General features: G+C 38.4%; 2 protein-coding genes across 8 annotated transcripts in view; both read left to right on the top strand.

The window, feature by feature from the left end:
• Nucleotides 1–15581, top strand: part of Tcp11l2 (t-complex 11 like 2) — a 47635-nt gene extending 32054 nt beyond the window's left edge. For 4 of the 5 annotated variants that reach the window (XM_015482814.2, XM_048802664.1, XM_048802658.1 and 1 more), the window contains one exon: nt 3783–6157. In XM_015482814.2, the coding sequence (XP_015338300.1) occupies nt 3783–4027 (245 nt within the window). In that variant the 3' untranslated portion in view covers nt 4028–6157. Of the gene's footprint in view, nt 1–3782; nt 6158–15569 lie in introns of those variants that run through there. The other variant, XR_007347396.1, reaches the window with a different exon arrangement.
• Polr3b (RNA polymerase III subunit B) overlaps nt 12042–26230 on the top strand; it is a 130053-nt gene continuing 115864 nt past the window's right edge. The window contains exons 1-5 of one of the 3 annotated variants that reach the window (XM_015482813.2): nt 12042–12299; nt 17865–17897; nt 22240–22296; nt 22384–22448; nt 25125–25200. In XM_015482813.2, the coding sequence (XP_015338299.1) occupies nt 12228–12299; nt 17865–17897; nt 22240–22296; nt 22384–22448; nt 25125–25200 (303 nt within the window). In that variant the 5' untranslated portion in view covers nt 12042–12227. Of the gene's footprint in view, nt 12300–12472; nt 12583–12607; nt 12743–17864; nt 17898–22239; nt 22297–22383; nt 22449–25124; nt 25201–26230 lie in introns of those variants that run through there. The other 2 variants (XM_048802616.1, XM_048802619.1) reach the window with 2 other exon arrangements.

Genomic DNA, 26230 nt, shown 5'->3' with positions numbered 1-26230 from the left:
GTTGACTCCGGTTGGCCTAACTCTAGGTTGTGGGGGAGAAACTTAAGCTTGAGTCATGTGCTCAGTTTCTGAATCTAGGAACAGTCTGCTTTACCTGTAATATCTGATGAGAAAAGGGAAGAAATAGTTTCCTAAATAAAATCAGGGCACTATGACCTTGAGAAGGGGAAGAGGCTGGTGTGAGGTAAAAAGCAGGTGCCTGCTGCAGAAGTTGAAGAAGAAACACTAGGAGGAGGAAGAGTGTAGAATTAAAATATACTGACATTCTAGTATTAACCTGCAAGTTTTCTAGTTACAACAACACTGAGTACCCTACGAAGACAGACATATTTTATTTTATTTTATTTTTGAGGTTCTCAAGTGGTTTTTCTCATCCTCACTCTGGGGACATGGAATGCTGGGGATCAGTCTGTACAAAACTACTTGGGTGGCCCAAGACTTTATTCAACCCTGCTCCCAGGAAAGAGCAGCACTACAACATTTGGGGTGTCAGGAGAAGCTGCTGCTGAGGGGACAGTTTATAATAGTGACACAGACACCTGTGACAGTTCTCATCTGTGTACCTGCCTCTGCTGATTTGCATCTGTCCTCACAGTATGTAGTCTCCAGCTGAATAGTGTAAATCCTGGAGATTGTGTTCCTAGGAGGAGAGGAGTAGAATGGGGACTTAAACACTGTCTATTCTCTGCCACATACTGCTAGATCCCCACTAGCAGCAAATGAGGACAGAGTAGATATTTCTTCCTGGCTGTATCCCTGTACAATGCTGAGTCTGTAGATGACATTTGATTAAGTACTTGTAGAACGGGTGAACGTTTGGGAGACCTAGAGAGGTTAAGTAACTCTCTAAGGGTCACATAGTTAGCTAGGGCAGAGTTGTGATTCTAACTTAGCCTGTCTGACTCCAGAGCTCATATTCCTAACTGCTCTGACTGGCACCTCAGTCAGAGCTAGAGCCCTGCTGCAGTTGGCCGAGTGGCTAGAGTGTCACTATGGGCCCTGTGTTTTTGCATTGATGAGAAAAGTCCTGGCAGTGTCAGAAGGGAGAGGGAAAGGTGGCATGAGATGCCTTTTAAAATCCAGGAAAGCAACTTTGGTCTACTGAGCTCTCCCCAGTCAACTTTCCTTTCCTTTTGCAAATTGAAAGCATTTTTTAACCTCACTCAGAATATTGTTGGCCTAGCAACTTGAGTGACTCACTGGAGTATCTTTCCTTTGGCTCGGAAGCCAAGGACACGCCTTTGGCAGGGACTCTGACTGCTCCTAACTGGACAAATGCTCCTGTCACTTTAATCTTCTCCTTAAAACCGAGGAAACAGAATCACTTTTGGTGTAATAGCAATTTTGAAAGGACTTCATTTTTTAAACCTTCATGCAAGAAAATGTTTAGACATTATCTGTGATGAAACCTGTGAGAGTCAAGCAACCAGTCTAAAGGGAAACTTAGTACACAGTTAATTTTGGGTTTCCTGAATGCATTTGGGCTAGAGTAAATTAAGCACTTAAAGAGATCCTTGGCATGTAAGGAAGGTTCAACTTCATTAGCCACGGGTTTCCTCCCTGTTCAGAGTGCCCATAGTCTATCTCCTGTGTGCTTAGTTGATGTGCTATTCATTTTCCAAAGGGATTGTACTTCCCACTGTGTTCTTAACCTTTTGAAATAATCATTAGAAAGGGAATTTTCTTTCAGACCAATTTATTTTCAAATGTGAATAAAAGCCAGGTAAAATTATTTATGGATTATAAAATTATTTATGGATTACCTGCTGTGTAGATTATTTGCGTGCCTGTAGCCTTCTGCACTTTTTAAAAAGTAATTTTCAATTGTCCAAGTGATACATGAATAATCTATTTTTCTTGAAACGTAACAGATAAGACTTAAGTTATTTGCGCCTGCCTTTGCCAGTCCCATTCATCCCTGGCTCTGTTGTTTTCAGTTTGGTATTTATCTTCATCAACCTTTTTCATTCCATTCCCACTGAAGTTCATTGAGCATTTTTGATGTATCTGCTACATGCCAGACCAGGAATATAAAGATAAAGAGACATAGCCCTCACCCTCAGGGGTGCCGGGTCTAAGGCAGGAGAGAGAAACATGCTTACCTGGCAGTGTTATGGCATGATAGTGATAGTAAACACTAGGGAAAGCCACCGCAAGGAGGTAACTTTGGCCCAACATGGAGGGATGTTCTGACTCTGAGTGGAGATGAGATGAGATAAAATGAGTGACAGGCATTTTGTTAAGAGAACAATTCTAATACTTGGATGTTGGAAAGTTTGAGGTGTAGGTTGGATCTGACTGGAACATGTGATTTAGGGGAGAAGTATTGACGATAAAGAGCTTCATTAATGTCACAGTTGTCCATATTCGATGCAGTGTATTTTTAGTAAACAGAGAGAGTCCTTGCAGTCACATGAGCTGTAGCAGGTCTAGTTTGCTTTGTACTAGTTGTCCTGTATGGCTGCAGCCTGATGAATGTATGCATTTGCATGCTTTCATGCATTTGTCAGACTGGAAATAACTGGAGCATTACATCAGTCGGAAGGTGGCAAACTGCACTGCTCATTGGGGTGGCTCTTCTTCAGTGCTTCAGTCACCTTGTGCAAGATGACTGTATGATTTATTGTCCAAATAAGGACAACTTTTGAGAGTGCTATTTTTAATTATACTGCAACAACAGTTGTAAACTTGGACTGTCCTGGGAAAACCTAGGTGTGCGGTCACCCTTGCCATGTGGTAAATTGGACCCTTAAATGTGATAGAGCTCTATATTTTTCATGAAGAAACAAAAATTTGGATATCATTGTGAAACTCCCTGTTTTTAAGTTACTTCTATTTTTTAAAAATAAACCAAACCAAACAAACTAAGAACAAAACCAAAAACCATAGAGAGGGCCATGCTGGCAGAACCGATTAACAAGCTAAGCTTCAGTTTATGTACCTGCAATTGTGGCCATTAAGGATTGTTTTTTTGTAAAAGATTCCCCACAAGTGCTCAATGTTTTTTTTTTTTTTTTTTTAATTTAGTCAACTATTGCTGAATAACAAGTTATCCCCAAACTCCATAGCTTAAAAAATAAAATAAAAGCATTATTACTATCCAGAAGTCTGTGGGGGCAGTTGGGTAGTTCTTCTGGTCTTGTTGGAGCATTCATGCATCTGTGGTCAGCTGTGTCTCAGGTTGGTAGTCCTGCTGGTCATTGCTGGACTCTCTCAGGTGTTCGGGAGTTGATGGCTCCAGGCTGATCTAGGATAGTCTCAGATGGAACAACTAGTGTTCTCTCTACTTGATCTCATCCTCTGCAAGCTCAGCCTTGTCACATGGCAATGATAGGTGGAGAGAATGGGCATAAATCGTCCCTCTTGAGGCCTAGGCAAAGCAAGTCATAGGCCAGTTTAGGTTCGAGGGATGGGGAAACATATTCTATCCCTTGATGGGAGGAACTTTAATACCATCTGGCTGCAAAGATGGGTAAAGAATTGGGAGCATTATTGCAATCAACTTACTACAGTTACTTGTTTTTAAAATTATGTATTTAGCACATGCCTGTTATCCCAGCTATTTGGATGGCTGAGGCTGGAGGATCTCAAGTTGGAGGCCTGCCTGGGCAACTTAATGATATGCTGTCTCAAAATAAATAAAGGGCTGGGTATGTAGTTTAGTAATAGAGTACTTGCCTAGCATTTTCCAGGCCCTGGGTTCAGTCCTCCATTCCCCTTCCCCCCAAATTATGTTCTTAAATAATGGGACAGATGAAGATATCTTTTTTTTTTCCCTTCAGATAAACGAATCCAACTATACATGAAAAGCCTACTTTGTCTTCCAAGCTCTCAAAAATGCATGCCTCCTGTGCAAGGAGGCCTTACTATCATTCAGCAGGAGCTAGAAGCATTAGGCTGTCAATATGCAAACATCGTGAATCTCAACAAACAAGTGTATGGACCATTTTATGCAAATATACTTCGGAAGCTGCTCTTTATTGAGGAAGCTGTGGGGAAGGTAAATGCTTCATCTCCAACCAACTGAAGACATCTGACAATGGAGACGAGATGGGAAATCCAGCACTTTGGTACCCAGTCCATAACCATCAGTGGCATTATAGATATGGCACATTCTTAGTACTGTCTATGGTGCAGTGTTACCAAGCATATGTAATCTGGTAATGTCATCGTTACAGAAGACACACATATCACATAAACCTTACCTTTGCATCACCTTCAAGTTTAAAACAGACATTTGTAATGAACAAAAAGCAATTTGTAATTAATTATATTACCTATATAATACTTGTTTTCCTAAGCGTTTTTATATGACTTATTCATTCAGCTGATAGGAGTTGTTTTTCTCATTTGTCACTATCAAATCTAATGATTTTTAATTTTGGTACAACTTTTTAAAGGGTTTGAAAGTTGTGAGAGTATTCATGGCAACTGATGTTCTGAATAAATGAAGTGAAGTAACGCATAATTGTATATGAAGTGTATAATTTCATTTTTATTAAAATGTATAATAGAAACTTAATAGTAAGTCCTCACATTCACCAAATGTACCAAACCATATTTTGTGATACCAATTGTCAGTATTTATTTAGAAGTTAAATTTATTAAATGCATTTTAATGCTATGTATAAACTTTTAGATAAAAATTATTCTTATTTAGTGAAAATAGAAACAAATCCTTTCCTTAAAAAATTTTATTTTAGAGGTTGATGTCTTCTTAAAAATTAACCTTCTCTCTGAGAGAAACAGTTTTAGCACAAATCTCTTAGTGAATTTCCTTAAATTTCTCAGGCCATAGACAGGTTTATATAAGATTTTAATATTTTTATGTAAATCAGGGATGATTTGAATTGGTTTCCTTATAAGAAGAAGGAAAATTAATAATAATAAAATGAGATCCCATTCTCCATGAAGTTCTGAAAAAGAAACAGGTGAACTTTGAATTTCTTCACCATTATAACTTAACTGGCAAATGCCTTTTGTGCTGAATAAATCCTTACCTTCTTATAACCATGGTGCTCTTTTAAGTAGCATTATTATTTGCCATTTTGGAGCACTAATCAGAACTTATACAGATGGACTCTGGTTGTCGCTGGGATTTTAGAAAAGTTGGCTTATGCTGGAATTACATACTCCCTTTAGTGTGTTGAAGTAAGTACTCAGTCTATAAAGTGCTTTAATTGCTAAAATACATTTTGGATTTTTTGTTTGTTTTCCAGGGACCCGTAAAATTAGTAATTTGGTGAGAAGAGGAAGTAAAATGAATATTCCTCTCTCCCAGCCTCCTTTTACTTGCTACATTCTCCACCATTATGGTGTTATTTTCATTATTTTATGAAGTTCTAGGAAATGATTGTGTGAATAAATTATCTCCAATCTTTGAATTTTGAAGAATCTGCCAAAATTTTATGAAATTCTGAATATCATTTTTTCCCCACAATGCCCCATACACAAGTCAGACATTCTGTGTGTTAAAGCAGCTGTGCACAAGTGGACTTTACTGAAGAGCACATCATGGACTTGCCCATTTTATTCTCCCTCACTCCCCTCTACCATGTTTCCCTGTGCTTAGAAACCATAAGGTGCTGGAGACTTCGGTTTTCATTTTCTCTGAAGCTGAAGTAGTTTTCAACTAGGCTTATTTTGGGGCATGGGTGGCTGGGTGGGTCTACCAGTAGAAATGTAATGCATACATAGTGTGTGATGTTTTGTTGTTGTCGCTTTCTGAGGTGAACTGTATGCTTAACAGTGGTGTATATTTTTATTGTCAGATTGGAATACAGCTGATAATTCATTTATATACTTGATTATACTGCAGTTGTCTGCAGGAAAACAATGTGCAAACATTTTTAAAAATGTATATAAAATGAAGGGCATTCTGATTTTTTTTCTTTTTTTTTTTTTAACATGGCAAAGTAAATCTCAGTATCTCAAGTCTGGATTTAGGCAACTACCTTTATTTTAAAATCATATCCCTTAGCATATTGTTTACTTAGTTTTACTTAAATGTTTACTTCTACTTTTGAGATTTTTCTGACATCATCTTATTTTGTAGTGTAAATTTTATTAAACTCCAATACGCACATTTTCATTCTTGCTAAAACGTATACTGTGTGTACTCACTAAATTTGAAAATATTAAAAATTATTTCAAAATAGCCAGTGTCTCTCTTTTCTAACTACTTTTGTGTAGCCTAGGGGTGGGATATTAATTATAGTTGTTCTATGGAGATTCTCATGCTCACTGCCAGAGCCTTGCAAATATCAAGTCATGTTCATTCAGTCAGCCAGCCAGCCAGCCATTCGGCTAACAGATTCCTATTGAGCCTCTGCTATGTGCCAAGAAGTATCCCAGCTTTCATACAGAGATGCATAGACAAATGCTGTCCTGAAGAAGTTTATAATCTAGTAAAAATACAATAACATTTATAGAATAAACATTATTAGTGTTAATGATCATCAAACTATGTTTTGTGGAGAAGATAATTCTTGTGCTAAAACATGAAGGCTACATAGAAATTTGCCAAGAAGTCAAGAAAGGAAAAAGCACAACAGACCAAGTGCACAGTGGGTGCAGCATTTGGAGAAATGGGGAGCCCAGGGACTAGCATAAGTTGTGTCATGCACATATGCACTCATACAGGAACTCATGTGAACAATAGAAATAGACTCTGGGTAACTGAAGCAGTGGAGGAGTTTTTTGGGGTGTGTGGAATACCTCATAGAATCTATTTAATCAGAGGAATTAGGCTAGGAAATGGGTAGGAACCAAAGTAATCCTAATTGCAGGAATCTAGCTAGGCTGGTTTCTGCTGTGGCTTCTGAGATTGATTTCTGAAATGTGCTTGCTGCTTTGCCTCATTTACATAAAACTTAAAGTTCCAGATGATGACATTTATTTGAGTGAGTCTAGATCAAGCACCCAGGCTCTAATAGATAGTTCACTCTTATACTCCTGGGATCCCACTAAAGTCAACCTATTTGGGATTTTCCTGCTGAGGAGCAGAAAAAGAAACCCACCAAAACCACCATTCATGAAGTTCTTAAGAAATGTATGAGCAGACCACACAAAATCGCAGTATTTCTGAAAGTGATTTAAAAAAAAAAAGGAATAATTCCTAAGGAAGGATGTAGAAGTGAACCTTTATTAGAATGTGTGGATGAACTGCTCTAAAGTCTCTGTGGCCTCCAAATAAGCAATCATAGTTCAAAGGAACCAGAAAAGCCCTCAGCGTGCTATAAAGTATGGACCCAGATATTCTCTGAAATAAATAAATGAAAACCTTTCCACTCAGTGAGGGAGTTCTGGTGTCTCCTTGAGTCTTCTGGAATCAGTGACAGCCTTCTGCAAGTAGTGAAAATGGCCCCGTCCCAGAATCCTCCCCCCCCCCCCCCCGCCAAACCTCTCCTCTTTCAAAATATCTCCATACAATCCAATAAAATAAATGCAAAAAAAAAAAAAAACGGAGGGTGAAATGGAGGTACACCTACTCCATTCAGCCATCCAGAGACCCAACTTTCATCCATTTTGAGACTCTACTGTCTTCAGATCTTCAGAATTCTCTCCATTCACTGAATAGATGGAGAAAGAAAAGGATTTTCCATTTCCACTCATGTCCCACTGGCAGTATTCAATCATGTGGCCTTATTTGACTGCAAGGGAGGTTGTACATGTGCCCAGGAGAAAGATATTGGCTTGCATATTGGTAAGCATTAGTTAGTCTCTGCCTCAGTTCTTTCCAGCTTCCTTGAATGAGCCCCAGTGAACTTTCTTTTTAGGGAAATAAGTTAAAAACTGGTGCCTGCTCTGACCTTTGGTGGTAACTCCGTAGAACACTTTGTGGAGGGGACTTTGAGGCCAGGTTCAGGATAATTAATGGGGTTCTATGGTTGATTAGCCAAGGATGCTATGGGCATGTGGAGGGACACCTTTTGTGCAAGCTTTTTTTTTTTAAACTTCTCACTTGTAGCTTTCTCAAAATCAAAGTTCAGCCTTCTACGGGTGTTAAGTTCCAAAGTTGTCCACTCATTGCTCAGTAAAAAGTAGCATGGGACTGAGGGTCACGAGATCTGAGTTTGAGTTACTCCTACAACTTAATAGGTATGAGAACCCAAATCAGCCTTTTAATCTGAATCTGAATCTTTTAATCTTTTAACCTGAATCTGAGTTTTCTATCCTACCTGTCTACCAGACCACCTGTTTACCTCACAGAAGTATTGTGAGGATCAAATGAGATGTATTTGAAATTGTCTGCAAACTCTAAAGTATAATGTATTCAGAATACATTATAGTAACTATAATTTATGAGTCCTAAATCTCTTTCAAGCTTCAAAGGGTTTTAGTACTTTGAGATGCAATGATTAAGTACTTAGCTACATAAGAACAAAAATTATCATATCTCATCAGAGCCACAGTTCATTAAGCTCAATATTGTCATTGGCAGAGAAACTCAAGGGTAGGTGGAGGGCCGTGGTTGTTGTCCTTGATGCCAACTTCAAAGGACAGTGACAAAACACAATGTGTTTTAAATTCACTAGTAACCAATTATGACTTTATCCTTCATGATTCCATCTGAAATTTCAAAAATTTCTTTGTATTATAGCTTGTTTCCTCTCATTCACTATTTTTGGAATGATTTTTTCTTGTAAATTCTAAGCTTACTACGTTCATCTCTTTCAGATTTCAAGGGAAAGAAACAGTTTTTATAAGGCTTTATGAAGAATAAAAGAAACCAGGTAATCCTGTCTCAGCAGTTGCACTTTCAGGTGTGCTGGAAAAGCTGAATATATCTTTTAGAATGTAATAATAATAGCCACTGAGCACTTACCATATGTCACGGACTTCCTAAGTACTTTATATAAATTATATAACTACCAACTTGCTTTCAGGCAGACTGACATTTTCATATATGCAAAATGAGACTCAGAGGCTAAGGAACTTGCCCAAGGTCACAGATCTGCTAAGTGAACCTAAGGAAGGACTCTAACTCTTGAATGAGTGCTCTTATCTACCTGTTATATTGGCTCCTCCGAGCATCCAATAAGAAGCATTTCTCAGTGTTAAGATGCTACCAAATGCTGACTTGGCATTTACTTCTCAACTTCTGTTTCTGTCCTTCCTTTCTGTGTATCTTAATTGAAAATGTCCCAACAGAGAATATGATTGAGTTTGTTTGCCACTAGTTACTATGAACATGTCCCTGCGTTGGGTAAGGTTCTCATGATAAATGTCCTTGGCCCTCTCAGATCTAGCCTATGGGGCTGTTTGGGGGGGATACATGGCCCTACTGGTTTTCACAGGATGATAAGGACACATCATGTAAAGCAAAACTTTTCAGAGGACTGTGGGCATGGCAGGCAGCTGAAGATTTTTGAAATACAAGTCTTGCTCAAAATGCAAAATATTCTCTGCTTACAGTACTTAGAAACTTTGGTCCACATTCTCTCTTACCTTGCTGTTTGTGAAATGACAGAATGCAGGGGCCCTTTCTATCCTTGCCTTTTCAGTGTTGAATCCTTTCTCTGATGCTGCTTCTGGTCTTCTCCAGTTCTATATATTTAAATTTATCCAGGTGTAGAAATCAAGACTGAACACAATCTAGTCTGAACCAAGGTTTTAAGAAGAGAAGGTATATATTTTTTCTCCATTATCTTCATGTTGAGGCTTCTCAGAACAAGGTCCAATTTCTTTAACATGGATTAAAGCCAATCACAGCCTGGCTCTCCTGGATCTTTCTAGCAGCATCTATAGACATGTCCCTTGACATGCCCTACATGAGAACCATTCTCAGTTGCCTGGATGTGGTAGAATGTACTTTAAAGCCCTCATGCTGTTGCTGACTGTTGAAATGCCATTGATCCGTCTCCCCATGCTTTCATTGTAGTATTAAATACAGTAGTCAGATAATTAGGGACTTAAATTCCAAATGTACTTGGGCAAATATTGCTTAACCACTATGAATCTTAGTCTTTCACTTGTCAAGTGGGGATAACCATATTTACGTCCCAGGGATTGACCATTTGACTAGAGAACATGTTTACAAACGGTAGATTCCAATGCCTGGCAAGGAGTAACACTTAGTAAGTGGAAGCTTTCCCTTATATTCCAGAGCCAGCTGGGACACTTCTGCCTTCTCCTTTTCCTTGTTCTTCCATCACCAGTGCCTCCCCCCATTCTCCTACCTCTGTCCCATGCATTGGTTTACTTCTCATATGGCTACCACAACATTTTATATGTAAGTGATGGCATCGTGTGCCAAGATGTTAACCATTTTTTCCCTCTAGGATCTCTTGGTCCTCTATTCAAAACATCAGTGACAGCAGAAAACAAATCATAAGATTCTTAGTTTTTTGTTTTAAAAACCCAGCCTCTTAGGGAATCAGAGAGAAGGCATGAATTTGACCTGGGGTGCAGGTGTAATGCAGGATGGATTGCAAGTGATTATGGTAGCTATGGTGTAATGGCCAACACTCCAGTCACTGTCAGCCAACTGTCACCAAGGAGGACTTTAGGACTACTACCAATCTCCTACTTTTCAAGAGAAAACTTTAAAAATCAGGACAAAAAAAAAATGAATATCAAATTTGTTATCACCCATTGAATTTTTGCTTTCAAATAATTTATTCAATACAAATTTATTCAGGAACAAACAATTGGGTAGAACCCAGGAATACAGAGACAAGAAGGTTCCTGGTGAAGCTCTCTGGAGAACCAGACACATAAACAGAGGATTGTGGTATTGAGTGATAACAGCGGCAAGCTACAAATTATAAAGCTGAACTTGTCTTAACAAGCTCTCCAGGCAATTCTGATACTGCAGAAGTTGGAGACCCACTCTGATGGTGGAAAGCAAAAAGGACTTTGGAGCAGGAAGCCAATGCAACTGAGCCACCCTTGAGATACTATCTTATATAAATCACATTCATAGTCCCTTCTCTGCTAGACTCTAAATGGGGTGCTTTCTGGTAATTCACAAGAATCATATACAAATGTATCTTGTCTCTAAGAAAATTGAAGAACTTTGAGGGCAAGACTGATTCTTCATTTATTTTTCTTCACTTATTTTCAGATGTCCATCAACACAGTACTTTCACAAGCATTGAAATTTAAGTAGCTAATTCAGAAATAAGACTAACTTAGTGCAAGGCTTATATATTCACAAATTTTTATAACATCGTGGTCAGACATTCATGAAACTTCCTATTTTCACCATTAAAAATGGTGTATAGTTCAGCAGATTAAGCACATTCACATTGTTGAGCAACATCAACACCATCTAGAACTTTTACCCCTTCCCAGATTGCAACTATCCATTAAGCAATTATTGGTATCTTTTGTTTTTTTCTAATGGGAATTTTTCCTATTGATTTATATTAGTTTATTTTAGGGGAGACAAACTTTTTTAAAATACTCTATTTGTGAATTTTTTTATACAATATTTTGGAAAATTTTTAATTTTTCATGGAATCATAAAATCATATTTAAGGATCCTTTTCATCAAATCCCGTATGATTTGTTGCCATCCTTGAAGTTGTTTGCCAACTCAACGTTAGGAATACATAAGCTTAGTTTCTTCTAGACCTGTTTTTTTTTTAACACTGAGATATTTAATTCATACAGGACATATTAAAAGTACACTCAGAAGTATTTTTCTCCCAAATGGCTCTGCTGTTCCAATGTCATTTCGTGGATTCCCGCTACTGATTTAAATGTCATCTTTTTATACTACTCCCTCCATGTGCTAGTAATTTACTCCCAGATCATAGGTCTAGTACCTTGGGAACTTACTACTGTCCTGTTATACCTTAACGCCCAAAGGCATCATTACTAATTTAACCGACTCTATTACTAGCCTTTGGGAAGTTTCTCATCCTTCCATAATGCAGTTTTGGGCTTAGTGAAGTAAATTCTCTGCTTCAGTGATTCAGGTTGCGCAAATTACCAGTTCACATTTTTGTTGGTCTCCATTAAGCCCGGGTTGAGGATTATTAAGGTAAAACTTCCGACCTACACCAGAGGGCGCAGGTTCCAGGCTCGGCCTCGGTCACATCCGGTTTCCTCCCCAAGTTCAGTCGAGAATAGGCGGAACCTTTCTGACGTGCCTCGGTTGAACATACGCGGTGGGGACAGTTTAGGCCACCGAGTACCGCTGTTAAGGCGTGCTGCACTTTCGGGCGGTGCAGGCGTGCGTGAAGGTTTTGTCTGTTTCTTCCTTTGTCGCGACCGACATGGACGTGCTAGCGGAGGAATTTGGAAACCTGACCCCGGAGCAGCTGGCAGCGCCGATCCCGACTGTAGAGGTAAGTGATGGAGTGTGGCGAGCGGAAGGGGCCGGGAGACATCTGAGGAGGCGTTTCCCGGAGAGCCGTGGTTTCGGAGGGGCGGAATAGCGGCTTCTGCGCATGTTCAGAGGTTCTGCGCATGCTCAGAGGTTCTGCGCATGTTCAGAGGTCCGCGCGTGCGAGCCTTTTTCCCGATCCGGCGTCCGCGTGCGGGTGAAGGGACTGAATCGGGAGCTGTTTGCAGCATCCGGGCCTGAGAAGCAGCGCGTTTGGTCCTCTGGATGGAGCTCTTACAGTATATGTGTGCATCGGCAAGGATTGGCCCTCGCACTCACCCTGGGGGACCAGTTACATCTTCACGGGTTTACAGAGAAGTGCACTGAGGTCCAGGGGCGTTTAGGCCATTTTCATGAAGCCCCTTAGCTGCTGTAGTGGTAAAACCAAGTCGTGTCAATCCCAGGGTAGTCATCATTCCTTTTAACCTAGAGTTAAAGTTTGGGCTGCAAGGCACTTTGCAAACGCCCTGAATATTTACCCAAAATGTTTCTTGTTTTCTGAGGGAAAAGCCCTATAACTTAATCAGAATTTCAGAGTTAAGGATAACTTTCATACAGCGAGCTGCGCAATGAGGTGCACCTGTTGCCATTTTTATTCCATTCCATTTTCTGTAATGGCTCTTATTGTAACGGGTTCACCTTGATGTTTTGACTATATTCCTTGTGGCTTTGAAAATTACGTGGTTTCTTTTCTTTTTCCCAATCTTCTTTTCCCTAAACTTCTCCCTGGTTTTCTTTTTCCTAAACTACTTCTTCCTGATCTCTCCTCCCTGATCTCATTTTCTCTGAATCACTTCTATAAAAGTTCCATATTCTTGCAGATGGACAGAATCACAGCCTTTGGGACCGGAGTCCTCTGTGTTTTTCCTTTGCTAGCAAAACAATAAACCTTTTTCCTTTTTCACAAAGCTGCGTCCTTGTTATTGGTTTGGCATCAGGGACAAGGATGGAGCTTTCAGCAACATTATCATAGCCTTTTTGACCTTCAAAATCTTCATTGGCTTGGAATGGGAAAGTAGATAGTCCAGGAAGAGATTCCAGGTAGCGGGAACAGGGTGCTTGAAACCCCACAGCAAGACCATCGGATATTTCTGAGGAACTGAAATAAATCTGGTGGTTCTTGAGTGAATGAAAAGAGGGGAATAAGAAATGAAGGATATGTAAGGGTTCTAATTATGAAATATATTGTTAGACATCTGAAGGAACTTGGACTCTCTCCCTGGGAGCTATAGAGCATTTAAAGGGTTTAAACAGGAAAGCAACATGATCAGTGATTCTGCTGCATTTGGAGCTGGGGGTATGAGTGTGAGGTGGGGTGGGAGCTCAGCAAGCACTGAATTCTAAGAACCTCTTTATAATTATTTGAAGCTTAATAAAGTTGATTAATGATCATTACATCAGATTGAATCTGAGTGCCTGCAGCACACTGTTATCTGTCATTAGGCAATACTGGATTTTAACTTTGAAGGTTTAATATCAAGAGCTAGCAATTACTGATCCCCTACAATGTGTCAGTCTCTGTTTAGCCATAATATGTATTATATTATTTAATCCTTTTAAGTGCTGTTTTTACTTGTTTTACTAGTGTTCTACAGTAGTTAGATAAATAGTCCAGTGTTAAAAGGCTGGTAACTGGCTGATGTAGAATTTGGTCTTGGTCAGCCTGACTCCAGAGTCTTCATAGTTCACTGCTAACTAGACTGAAGAAAGAAGTCTGGTAAATTTGTATTTCTTGACTGAACTTGCAAACTACCAGTACCACAATTCCAGTTTTCTGATTTAGGAATAATAACTCTGTTTCCTGCATCCAATCCATATTACATCTTAAGAGTTCTGTTTTCTAAATATATACAAATCAGAAATCTCATTCCTGTGACTGTCCCAGAAGACATTAGATTTCCTTGCTGTCTGCTGCCATGGGTATCCCATCCATCCATCCTTCGTTCCTTCCTTTCTTTTTTTCAGAGTAACAGAAAAAAAACAGTTTATTGATGGGATAAGAAGGGGAAAGGGGACACTCTTGAGGGAGAGAATGGGTCCTCTCAGGAGAAGAACCTCCTATTGTTTCTTAACACTAGTGGTTTCTTGTTTTTCTTCCTATCAGACTTTTCCTTATCTTAGTCTCTGCTGTGCCCTCAGTTCTTAATGTTCTTATTGAGTGAATGAATATATGAATAACTTTTTATTGCCTTTGACTAATTAGAAGTATTTGGCTAGAATGGCATTTTTAAGTGACACTTTACTGATTTTTTTTAAAAAAATATTTTTATTTATTTATTTTTAGTTGCAGATGGACAACATGCTTTATTTTGTTTGTTTATTTTATGTGGTGCTAAGGATTGAACCCAGGGCCTCATGTGTGCTAAGCAAGCACTCTGCCACTGAGCTACAGCCCCAGCTCCACTTTATTGATTTTATACTGCTGAATATTATCTTTGCATTTAATTTAATTTGGGGCATACTGAGTTTCAGTGGCCTCTGAATCCGTAAGATGTCTGTGTCCAGTCAGTAGAGTGCACAGGTCAATACCTATCACCAAAGCACTGATATTCACTCATATTGTTCATTTATTCATTCAGTATTTATTGAGGGTCTTTTCCATGCCAGGCACAATGCTTAATAAGGTAGGTAGATAAGGCCACTGCCCTTGGAAGAATTTACATTTGGAGCTGGGGGAAGGAGTGTAAGGTGGGGTGGGGAAGCTCAGCAAACGCGTGAGATCTTGCATGCCCAGCCCTACTTGAGAAGGAGGAAGGATTCTCCAGGGGTCGACTCTGACCAAACACCTTGACAAACACCACACGTGCAGGGTAGGCAGAGGAAAGCATAGGAAGAGTCCCAGTAGGGAGGAAAGAGGTCAGAGAAGGAGGTGTCGCAGAAGGCTGTGGTCAGTATGGCTGTGGTCAGTATGGCTGTGGAGGGTCTGAAGGGAGTGAGTGCCCTTGGAGTTGGTATCTCTGTCAGCCTCTTTGCAGGCAGCTGAGTCATAATCTGGCAGCCCTGGGATACAGGAGTGGGAAGAGAGGGAGAGTAGCTTGGCATAGACTGTTCAGGAAGCGGTAGCTGAAGGGAAGAAAGTAAGGGAGAGGCTGCTGGGCCAAGGGAGGTTTTGTTTTTAAATGGAAATATGTAATAGTGCCATGGTTTTAAAGAACACATCAATAAAAAATATAGGCTGAGTATCCAGGAGTGGGAGGAACAGAAATGGGATGAGGTTTCCTATCTTCTGGAGGAGATTGGAAGACTATAGTTGTGGCAGATCATCAGCCTCTGACCAATGATTTGGCTTTGGGATGTGAGGAAGTAGGTATGAGATTGGGTGGGGGGTGGGGTGGGGGAGGAATTTGAGATGTGGGAATAGGAACATGAGGGACTGGATTAATTTGTAGGATTGCTATAACAGAGTCCCACAAAAGCATAGCTTGAGCAACTGAAATTTAATTTCTCACAGTTCTGGAGACCTGAAGTCATAGCAGAGTTGATTCCTTTTGTAGTCTGGGTGGAGAATCTGTTCCATGCCTCTCATCTAGCCTCCGGTAGTTTGTTGGCAATCTTTGGATCCCTGGCTTTGTCCTGATCTCTGCCTTCATCTTCACATGATACTGTCCTTAGGCATATCTCCTTTGTGGAGATCAGCCAAGTTGAATTAGGTCTCACCCTAATGACTTCATCTGAACTATTACATCTGTAACAACCGAATTTCTAAATAAAACTCACATTCTGAGGTACTGGGGGTTAGAATTCAACATAAGGATTTTGGGAGGACACGATTCATCTTTTGTTAGTTGTGAGTCTCCTCCTTGTTCTTTTTAATATTCACATATAATTTATTATAAATTAAGTCTTCAATTACATTAGTTTTGATAATTACTCAAATAACTATTGTCCAATACATGCTATAGAACAGTTCCATTAACCTATGATCCTTTTCTATTCTTCCCCCCACCCCATCAACTTTTGAGTTCTTTCATTATAGATTGGTTTGGCTGACTCCTTTTTTTCTTCTTTTCTTTGGTACCAGAAATTGAACCCAGGGGCATTTAACCACTGAACCACATCCCCAAACCTTTTTATTTTTTATTTTGAAATACAGTCTTGCCAGGTTGTGTAGGGCTTCACTAAGTTGCAGGGGCTGACTTTGAACTTGTGGTCCTCAGAATGATTACAGACGTGTAACAATATGCTCGGCCTGGCTGACTCCTTTCTTAAAAATGTTTCTACCGTCTTCGGTTTGTCTGCGTCCCCTGCTGGCCACTCCTCAGTCTCTGTGGTTGGGTCCACTTACTCTTCTCATCTGTAGATGTTGGAGTGTTCTTGTTCTCACTTTGTGGAGCTCCTCTCCATTTCCACTCTTACGGTTTTAATTACCACCTGTTTGCTAATCTATCCTTAACTTACACTTCCAGACTACTCTGCTCCCAAATTCAGACCTTGTGTTGCCTACTCCATGTTTCACTGGAATGTGTGATGCATATCTCAAACCAAATTTTCCCCCAACCAAACTCCCATTGCCTCTCCACAACTAAGCCTGCTGCTCTTGCAAGGTTCCCTGTATCCTTGTCTCCATCAGTAGCTCTAGTCTGGTGGCCCTGTCCCTCCATCTGCTCAGGCCAGAAAACGAGGTATTGATTTTGACTCCATTTTATCCAGTCCTGTTGGCTGTAACTGAAAGTTTGTCTCCAAACTAACAATTATTACTCACTACCTGTTGTTACCAGGTTGGATTGTGGCAATCAGACACCAAGTGATCTTCTTGCTTTTAATCTTGCTTATTCTTAAACTGGTAGCAGGAGTGATCAGTTAAGGTGAGCCAGATCATCACTCTTCTGCTCAGAGCCTTCCAGTGCGTCTCAGGTCACCAGAGTGAAAGCCAGGTTTTGCTCTGAGGTTCTACATGATCCTTCCTCAGGAATTGTGTAGTGTGACCTTAGACTCAACTGTAACCATATGTCGGCATTTCCATTAACAAATAAGAAGCCATATGTGAAAAGAGACTATCATGGTAAGCAATAGTCCAGTGCCCCAAAACTCAAGAAGCGTGGCGGTTAGAATCATTTACTAGAGAAGCAAATGCCATGTGTGCCACCCTTCCGCATCCCTGAGGTGTGCTCTAACCTGGCACCAGTGCAGAGAGAATGGGAGGGAGAAAGGAAGACTCCCTTTGAGGCCTGAGACCCACTCCCCCACCAGATTCTAAAACTTACTATTCCTTTCTCAAACAAGCCAACCTCATTTACTAAGGAAGTATCATGAGAATAAAGTGTGAAAAATACTTGGAATCTTGAGTCATCAGGAAGAGATTAAATGGTAGTATGTTTAGGACATCTATGATATATATTTATGTGTATATACATACATTTGAATGCATGTATGTGTATACACACACACTATTTCCATAAAAGGGGTTATAATTTTAAAATCTTTGTTTTGCTTTGTTTTGCTCACTGTGATAAAGTTTTTATAATTTCATATGAAAGTATTATGGTGCTGGCATAGAGATCTGATATTCTTTTTGTTTGGTTCACAGGAAAAATGGAGGCTGCTTCCAGCATTTTTAAAGGTAATTGTTTAACATTTAATAATTGGTTATATTTCACATGATAAAAGTTAAAAAGCACCTTTTTTAAGATTGAATTTTTATTGCCAACTATCATGTTTTTACTTTGTATAATTGTGTGCTTTGCTAGATTTTGCCAATAGAGGGAATTATAACTTTTTTTTTTTTTTTTTTTAGTGGTAGTCCTGGGAATTGAACCCAGGGGTGCTTTACCCCTGAGCTAATCCTTTTTGTTTTTAGAGACAAGGTCTTGCTACATTTTCCAGGCTGGACTCAAACTTGCGGTACTCTTGCCTCTCCCAAGTCTCTGGGATTATAGGCATGTGCTACTCCACCCATCTGGCTGATAGGAGGAATTTTAAGATAAAATCACTCCCCTTATGGTGCTGGTTGGGCGGGGGTGAGTATGGGTTTGAGGGGTGGTAATCTAATTTTACAGAGAAGAAACAGTATATTTAGAAGCATGGCACATGCATAATTAGAAATAAAATACTGTTGGTAAGAGGGATGTCACAGGTGGTCAGAGATGGCCACCCAGACATAAACTGGATTTTAAGCATAAAGAGTTGAACTAAGCTGAAAACGATGCAGAAAGTATGGCTTACTCACAGTGCTGAAAGTATGGCTTACTCACAGTGCTTAAGAGGAGCCTCCACAGCATCTGTGAGAAACAGAGACTATTCTGTTTGGCTGGAATGAATGGGTAGATAGTCAGAAGAGCTGTTGAGTTTAATATAATATGGTGTAGGGCTTCAGTTTGAGAGGGCTTATGTTTAGTAGTAGGTATCTTAGTGAGAGACCACTTGTTACCCACGAGGGTGGCTATAATCAAAAGTCAAGACAATATGGGGAAATTAGAATCTTTATGTGCTATAGGGAGAATGCACGATGTTGCAGCTGCAGCATTTTTGGTAAACAGCCCAGCAGTTCCTTGAATGGTTAAACCAATTTACCTTATAATCTAGAATTCTGCTCCTGGGTATCTAGCCAAGAAAAATGCAAACAAAAGTCCACCCAAAAACTTTTACATAAATGCCAGCATTATTTATAAGAGCCAAAAAGGAGAAAAACTACAAAGGAACATCAACCAATGATAAGATTTCTTAAATGTGCTGTAGTCATTCAATGGGGTATTACATGGCAATTAAGAAAGATCAAGTACTGTTACATACTACATCCTGAAGGAATCTTGGAAGCATTATTCTAAGTGAAAGAGTGGAGACTTAAAAATAAGCAGTTTTGTTCAGTTAAGTCAGTATCACAGGCCGAAGGGAGAGGCTGGAGAAGTTTTCAGGGCCTGAAATCTGATCAAACTTAAAAGCCATGGTAAGAATTTGGCTTTTAAAAGTCATAAGAAGCTAATGAAGAGTTTTTAATAGAGGAGTGACCAGGCATGAAATAAAATGGTAATGAGTCAAGGGAAGGTTGTTGTTTGTTTTTAAGGAACGTATATAAGCAAAGAAGAGGAGTGGTATTTATGATTCAAAAGAGGAAAAGAACTGATGGCATATAGTCCAAGAAAAGGTGGAGAACTCACTAGAGATGTAAGATTGTGGTTATTGTATTTCTTCATTTAAGTTGGGGTTCTCCAGTAAGGAGGTGCCTCATAAAAATAAAAATAGACCTACCATGTGATCAATTATCCCATTGTGAGTGTCTATCCAAAGGAAATGAAATTAGCATATCAAAGAGATACCTGCATGCCTGTGTTTGTTGCAGCACTATTTACAGTAGCCAAGATGTGGATCAACCTAGGTGTCTATCACTGGATGAATGGATTAGGAAAATGTGGTATATGTACACAGTGCAACATTATTCAGCTGCAAAAAGAATGAAATTCTATTGTTTATGGCAAAAAGCTTGGAACTCAAGGACATTATTTTAAGTTAAATAAGCCATACAAAGAAAAACAAATGCCATATGTTCTCTCTCAAATACCATATGTTCTTTCTTATAAACTAAAGAGTTATTTCAAGGTAGAAAAGAGTAGAATAGTAATTCCTAGAGGCTAGAAGAGTGGTGGGCAATGGAGATGGAGGTTGGATAATGGGTACCAAAACACAGAGAGGAGAAATGAGTTCTGGTGTTCCCCAGTGTAGTTGAATGACTGTAAAACAAGTCTGCTGTATTTTAAGAACTAGAGGAAGGCCCAAGGCCTCGCACACAAGGTAATGATAAGGACTAGCTTTCCCTCTCCTTATCATTACCTTGTGTGCACATGTTGTATACATTGTGTGCACATGTTGAGATATCACACTGTAATCTGTAAGCATGTAGAATTGTGTTAATTAAAAAGAAAAAAATTAGAAAACAGAAAAAGTAAAGCTAGGTTTCCCTACTCAGACCACCTTGGAATGTATTTGTTCATAAACAGAAATTTAAAGATTTTAATATGTAACTAAATATTAATACAAAGAATACAAAACTTGTAAGTTTTCCAGAAGGTGCTGTTTTTGGCTTATAGCATCAGCACTCAAAAGTCTTGTTTGCCTAGAGTGACAGTGATAAAGAGGGGCAGGTGTAAATACCTGTACTTATATGTTTCGCACAAGTACCAAAATGGAGTGTGCTTGACTTGAGATCATTTTTCTTTTTGGTGAGGATACCAATCACCTTTTGGGTTTTGGTTGACTTTCAGCTCACCATGAGCCAGAAATGTGAGCTGGTTTCCATAACAGAACTGTAATATTCAGCATGAGAGAGTAAACCAGTCAGATTGTTGAGCATGCTGCCAGGGAGCAGCATTCAGGTGCCCATGCTAGGAGGAGTGTTGGCAATCTGGAGTATGGGCAGAACAGGCCACTGCAGCTGGAGGTTCTGAAAGGCATGCATGTGAGAGGTAGTTGAAGGGCCTGGTCTACTTAGAGGTGAGACCCTGAGAGAGAGGTGAGGAACGAACAGACGATCCTTTCTAGAGAGGACATGGAAATTGAGGGGCATGATCATCTCTTTAAGAGACAGTTAAGTCCAAGGGGTAGAAATAAGGAAGAAAGACCTCATATCATTATAAAGTTGAGGGTTTTTTTCTCTGAAATCAGGACTATTTCAAAATGGAATGGTTGCTTTGTTAACTAATGAGCACCCTAATAAAGGAATTACAATTAAAACAGGTTCTCTAGTTGTGTCTATTAAGAATATTCTAGAATTGTTGAATGATATGTTTGAAGATTAATGTAAAAAATGAATATGCATAGCCCTTTTAAACGCTGAGATTTTAGAGTCTTATGTGTTTATTTTGTCTTGTCCACAGCAGTACATAAGCTGTCATTATACAGTTGATGCTGACTGACTTCTGAGACAAAATGGACTGCTGACTTGTGTCTGATCTTAGGTTCCCTAGGTTTCACCCCCGCTTTTGATTTTAAATGCAATTATTTTCATCTTTCTTAATATTGTGATCCTCCCTTATTCTTCTGTAAGATGGTATGAATGATTAGGGATTTATGAAAATGGGATCTATTTTTCATGATCCCTGATCAAAAGTCAGAATTACAACAAATTAAAAGATCTAATGGACTTTAAGTTGGAATGTTAGAATGGGACAGTACCCCATGCTATAAAATTCACATATTCCAGCTGAGCTGAGCAGAGGAGGTGGGCTTTATAGGCAGAAAAGGTCTGGAGAAGGCAGAAAGAGGTATTGGATTGGCCTTTTCAAAGTTACTTCCTTGTAGAATTAAAACAGAGGGGATTTCCCTGTCATTCTGGTTCAGTTAAACTAATCTCCTTGTGACTAATTGCTGTCAATCGCCTATTTGGGGGAAACTGGCCCCTTTCAATGTTAGTTTGATCACATGGCCCTTAGCACGAGTGACTCCATTTTGGTTTGATCTGGTCTACTGGGACCTAATACAGGAGGCTAGTACAACAAAGAAAATAGATGTTGAGGCTTGAAGAAATGATGCTCAATTGCTATGTTCTCTGCCCCTCCTTGGATTTATTAGCTTTAGGGAAGTCAGTGGGTGTATTTAAATACTCATATCTTGAATTCCAAAAGTCAGTTTGCTTCTTTTTTTAATATTTAGTTTTAGTTTTAGCAGGACACAATATTTTATTTTGATGTGGTTTTGAGGATCGAACCCAGTGCCTCATACATGCTTGGAGAACTCTACCACTGAGCTATAACCCCAGCCCTCAGATTGCTTCTTAAGGAGGAAAATTTGAGAGTGTACTAAGATGGTAGAGAAAAGTAATGACACATTAATGAAAAGTTTTGCTTCATCAAATTCATGGATATTTTCTTTGCTTTGGTTTTGAGAAAAATTTGATCATCATGTTTGGTTAGAGTGAATTATATAATCTGTTATTTTGTTAATGACCTACTTTGTATTTTCTGTCTGTTTAGGTGAAAGGCCTTGTGAAACAGCACATAGACTCATTTAACTATTTCATTAATGTAGAGGTAAGCATCAGATCTTAGACACAGACATCAGCTAAAATTTAGTTGGAAGCCAGAGCCCAGTTCCTAATGTTGCGCTTTCCACTGCAGATAAAGAAGATAATGAAAGCTAATGAAAAAGTTACGAGCGATGCTGACCCCATGTGGTACTTAAAGTAAGGAACCAACTATGAGTGTGCTATTTTGATTTGTTGAACATTTTTTAAAGTGAAGGTAGTTGCTGTCAAAACTTTTTTTGTGTGTGTGTGTGGTGCTGGGGATTGAACCCAGGGTCTTGTGCATGCGAGGCAAGCACTTTACCAACTGAGCTATATCCCCAGCCCATGTTGTCAAAACTTTTATAAAATTATTATTTTTTAAAAATATTTATTCTTTTAGTTTTAGTTGGACACAAAACCTTTGTTTTATTTATTTATTTTTATGTGACGTTGAGGATCGAACCCTGGGGCTTCACACATGGTAGGCTAGCACTCTAGCCCTGAGCCACAACCCCAGCCCCATAAAATTATTTTTCAGTCCCTTTAATAAGGTAATTATAAACTGCTCAAGTTTAATTTTGTTTAATGTATTAGCTCTCTTTTTTAATACCTTTATTTGTTTATTTTTATGTGGTGCCAAGGATCGACCCAGTACCTCACATGTGCAAGACAACCACTATACCGCTGAGCCACAACCCCAGCCCCTGAAGTTTAATTTTTAGTTGGCAAACTAATTAAACAAGTAGAGTTATGATTGAGAAGTTACTAAAACTGTTTACATTTTAACTATTTTATACAAACTTTTATTTTAGTAATAATTTTATAATGATAAATAATAATTTTAAATAAATTTTAATAATTTATAATGAATTTTTAATAATTTAAAATAAGTTTTAAATAAATTTTTAATAACGTTATAATAGAAAACTTGCAAAAATAGTATGGAGTTCCCATGTATTCTTTACCCGGCTTCCATTAATACATCTTACATAACCATAGTGCAATTAATTAAAAAAAATTTTTTTTGGTAGTTGTAGATGGACAGAATGCCTTTATTTTATTTATTTTTATGGGGTGGTAAGATCGAACCCAGTGCCTAACACATGCTAGGCAGGTGCTCTACCATTGAGCTACAGACCCAGCCCCCATGGTGCAGTTATTAAAACCAGAAAGTTAGCATACATTCAGTGCTACCAAATAGTCTGTGTGCCTTATTTGATTTTTTTCTCACCAATGTCCTATTTCCAGGCAGGAATCAATCTGGAGCCCCTTGTTACACTTAGTTGTCTTGTCTCTTCAGTCTGCAATAGTCTTGGTGTGTTTTGACCTTGATGCTTTTGAACAGTCTGGTCAGTGTTTGCAGAAAGTCCTTTAACTTGGTTTTGTTTGATACTTGCTCATGATTAGATCAGTTATGCATATATATATATATATATATATATATATATATATATATATATTTTTTTTTTTTTTNTAATGTATAATTTTCAGACTTATAGTTTTTTTTTTTTTTTTTGCAGTGTCACAGAAGCAATGTTTGTACCATTTTCACCAATTCATATCTGGATACAGATGTCAATATATTTTATTACTGATTTTAACTTTGTTCACTTGGTTAAGTGGTATCTTCCCAGTTTGTCTACTATAAAGTTACTGCTTTTCTTTTTGTAATAAGTATCTTATGGGAAGATCCTTTGAAACAATGCAGATATCTTATTTCTCATATACTTTCACTAATTTTAGTATATATTGATGGTTTGTAAGACTAACCATAACAGTTATTATTGTAGTGTAATGGTGAATGTGAATCTCTGTTTCCATCATTCCATCTGCTTTCCCTTTCCTCATTTATCTTCCTGTGTAGTAACTGTTATAAATTTGGACTCATGGATATTTGTTTTATTCCCTTGGTCTAATCCAGTACTCTCATGCTATTGCCCACTCTGACTCAGCTTTGGCCATAGCACATCCTTCAAGGTGACTTCTTGCCCCGTTGTCTCTGATACCAATCCAACACTACAGACTAACTTTCTCTCTTTCCTTATTTGTAACTTCTGTCTCAGTAAGAAATATCTCATTATGTACAATTTTTTGATTTTTTTAAAATCATAGACTATACATAAAGTAACTTACAATTATTAACTCATACCTCTGTGAGATAGGCTCCATTTTGCAGGTTGTCTTTTTTGTCTTGAGGTTTAAAGTGGCCAGTCAGAATGCTGTTCTTTAGATTCTTTTCTTTCCCACCTTTCAGTATAGTTCTGCTCTTTGATGATACAATTAGATTTGTATTCTATTTTGGGTTCCCCTACATCCAGGTTGATTTTACTTATGCTTTTTGGGGGGAAGTTGTGTGAATGAGCCATTGTTATGATGATGAGTTAGCCTCTACAAAATGTGTCTTCAAAAAATTGGTGCTTCCCTTCCATTTCCCAGACACTCCCTGTAGGTCTCCTTGCTTTATCCTTCCCATGTTTCTTTTTTGCATCAATGAGCATATATTTTCCCCTCCTATGTCCTCCTTATTTGAATGATAGCATATCATAGGTACCCTTTTTGTACTTTTGCTTTTTTCATTGTGTATCATTCTTATGGAGCTATATTTTCAGTATTTGTATAAAGAGATTTACAGTTTTTTAAAAGATACTTTGATAGTATTTTCTTTCATTTGTAAAACTACATGTACTATCACTTCAAAAAAATGTTCAATTATAATTTTTAATTTGTTACCCTTTGCAAAGTAATGATTTGTCAAAGCAGAATTCTTATATTTGGGAAAAAAATAGCTTCTTTTTTTAAAACAATGTGTTTTTTGAAGAAATAAAATATATAATGGAATAATCTGCTTTTCAGATATCTTAATATCTATGTTGGGCTTCCTGATGTTGAAGAAAGCTTCAATGTAACTAGACCAGTGTCTCCCCATGAGGTAATTATAAACATTATTTTAATTGGACTTGTTTGCTTTGACTCAAAGAATCTGCTGTCTTAAAAGCTTACTTTAAAACATGCTTAAAAAAAACCCAAAGATTAAAAACCAACACTTCTGAGACAGAGATAACCAAATTAAATAAACACTTGTGTACAGGTTGAAAGTTCCTAATCTGGAAACCCAGAATTCAAAGCTGAGCATTCCAGTGCTCACCTGATAAAATTTATGCAGATATTTCAGAATATGAAAAAAATCTGAAATTTCTAATTTTTTGGATCCCATGTAATTTTGGATAAGTGACATTCAGCCTGTACTATACTGTGTTAGGAAATAATTCTGTACTATTTATTTTGTCATTCTGTCCTGATTAGCATGCACTGTTGTATAACTGCCGTATTTGTATCCAGTTTCAGAGCTTTTTGGTAATCTTCATACCATTGCTCAGCCACTGTACCTCACGTACTATGCTCTTCATTGCAGGGGTCTCTCACCTGACACACCTTTGAGGGTCAGCCAGGCATTGTGAATAGACTAAGAACTAGGAGCTTATAGTCTCATAGGAGAGATGGATGAGAAGAAAGCTGAAATATAGTGGCTTTAATAGGGCTATAGACAAATGCTTATAGAAAGGCAGGCCCTTTTATTGGCTTTTAATATTTTCTTGATTTCAGATTCCTCCATTTAGGGTCTATAATTAGGAAATGATTTAGGAAAGAATATGAATTTTTTAGGTTCATGTTGTAGTCAAGTGAAAACTAAAATAGCAATCAGGAAATATAGTATAGGGATCTTTATTGAAGAACAAATAAGGTGTTCAGTATGATGGTTATTGTCTAGGTAGTATGATCAAGTAACCAGACATTCTGTATTGGTGACTTTTGTTCTTATTTATACACCAAGTATTTGTTGAACATTTCTTCTGTGTCTAAATATTGAAAAAAGAAGTGAGATACATACTCTGTGGAGAGATTAAAATAATGAAACACATGAAGCAGATACCAGGGTTGCAATTTGAATGCTTGGAAGG

This window comes from Marmota marmota, unplaced genomic scaffold (genome assembly GCF_001458135.2).
Source record: "Marmota marmota marmota unplaced genomic scaffold, marMar, whole genome shotgun sequence".
In the NCBI taxonomy this organism is placed as follows: Eukaryota; Metazoa; Chordata; class Mammalia; order Rodentia; family Sciuridae; genus Marmota; species Marmota marmota.
This window is presented reverse-complemented; position numbering and strand designations above follow the sequence as displayed.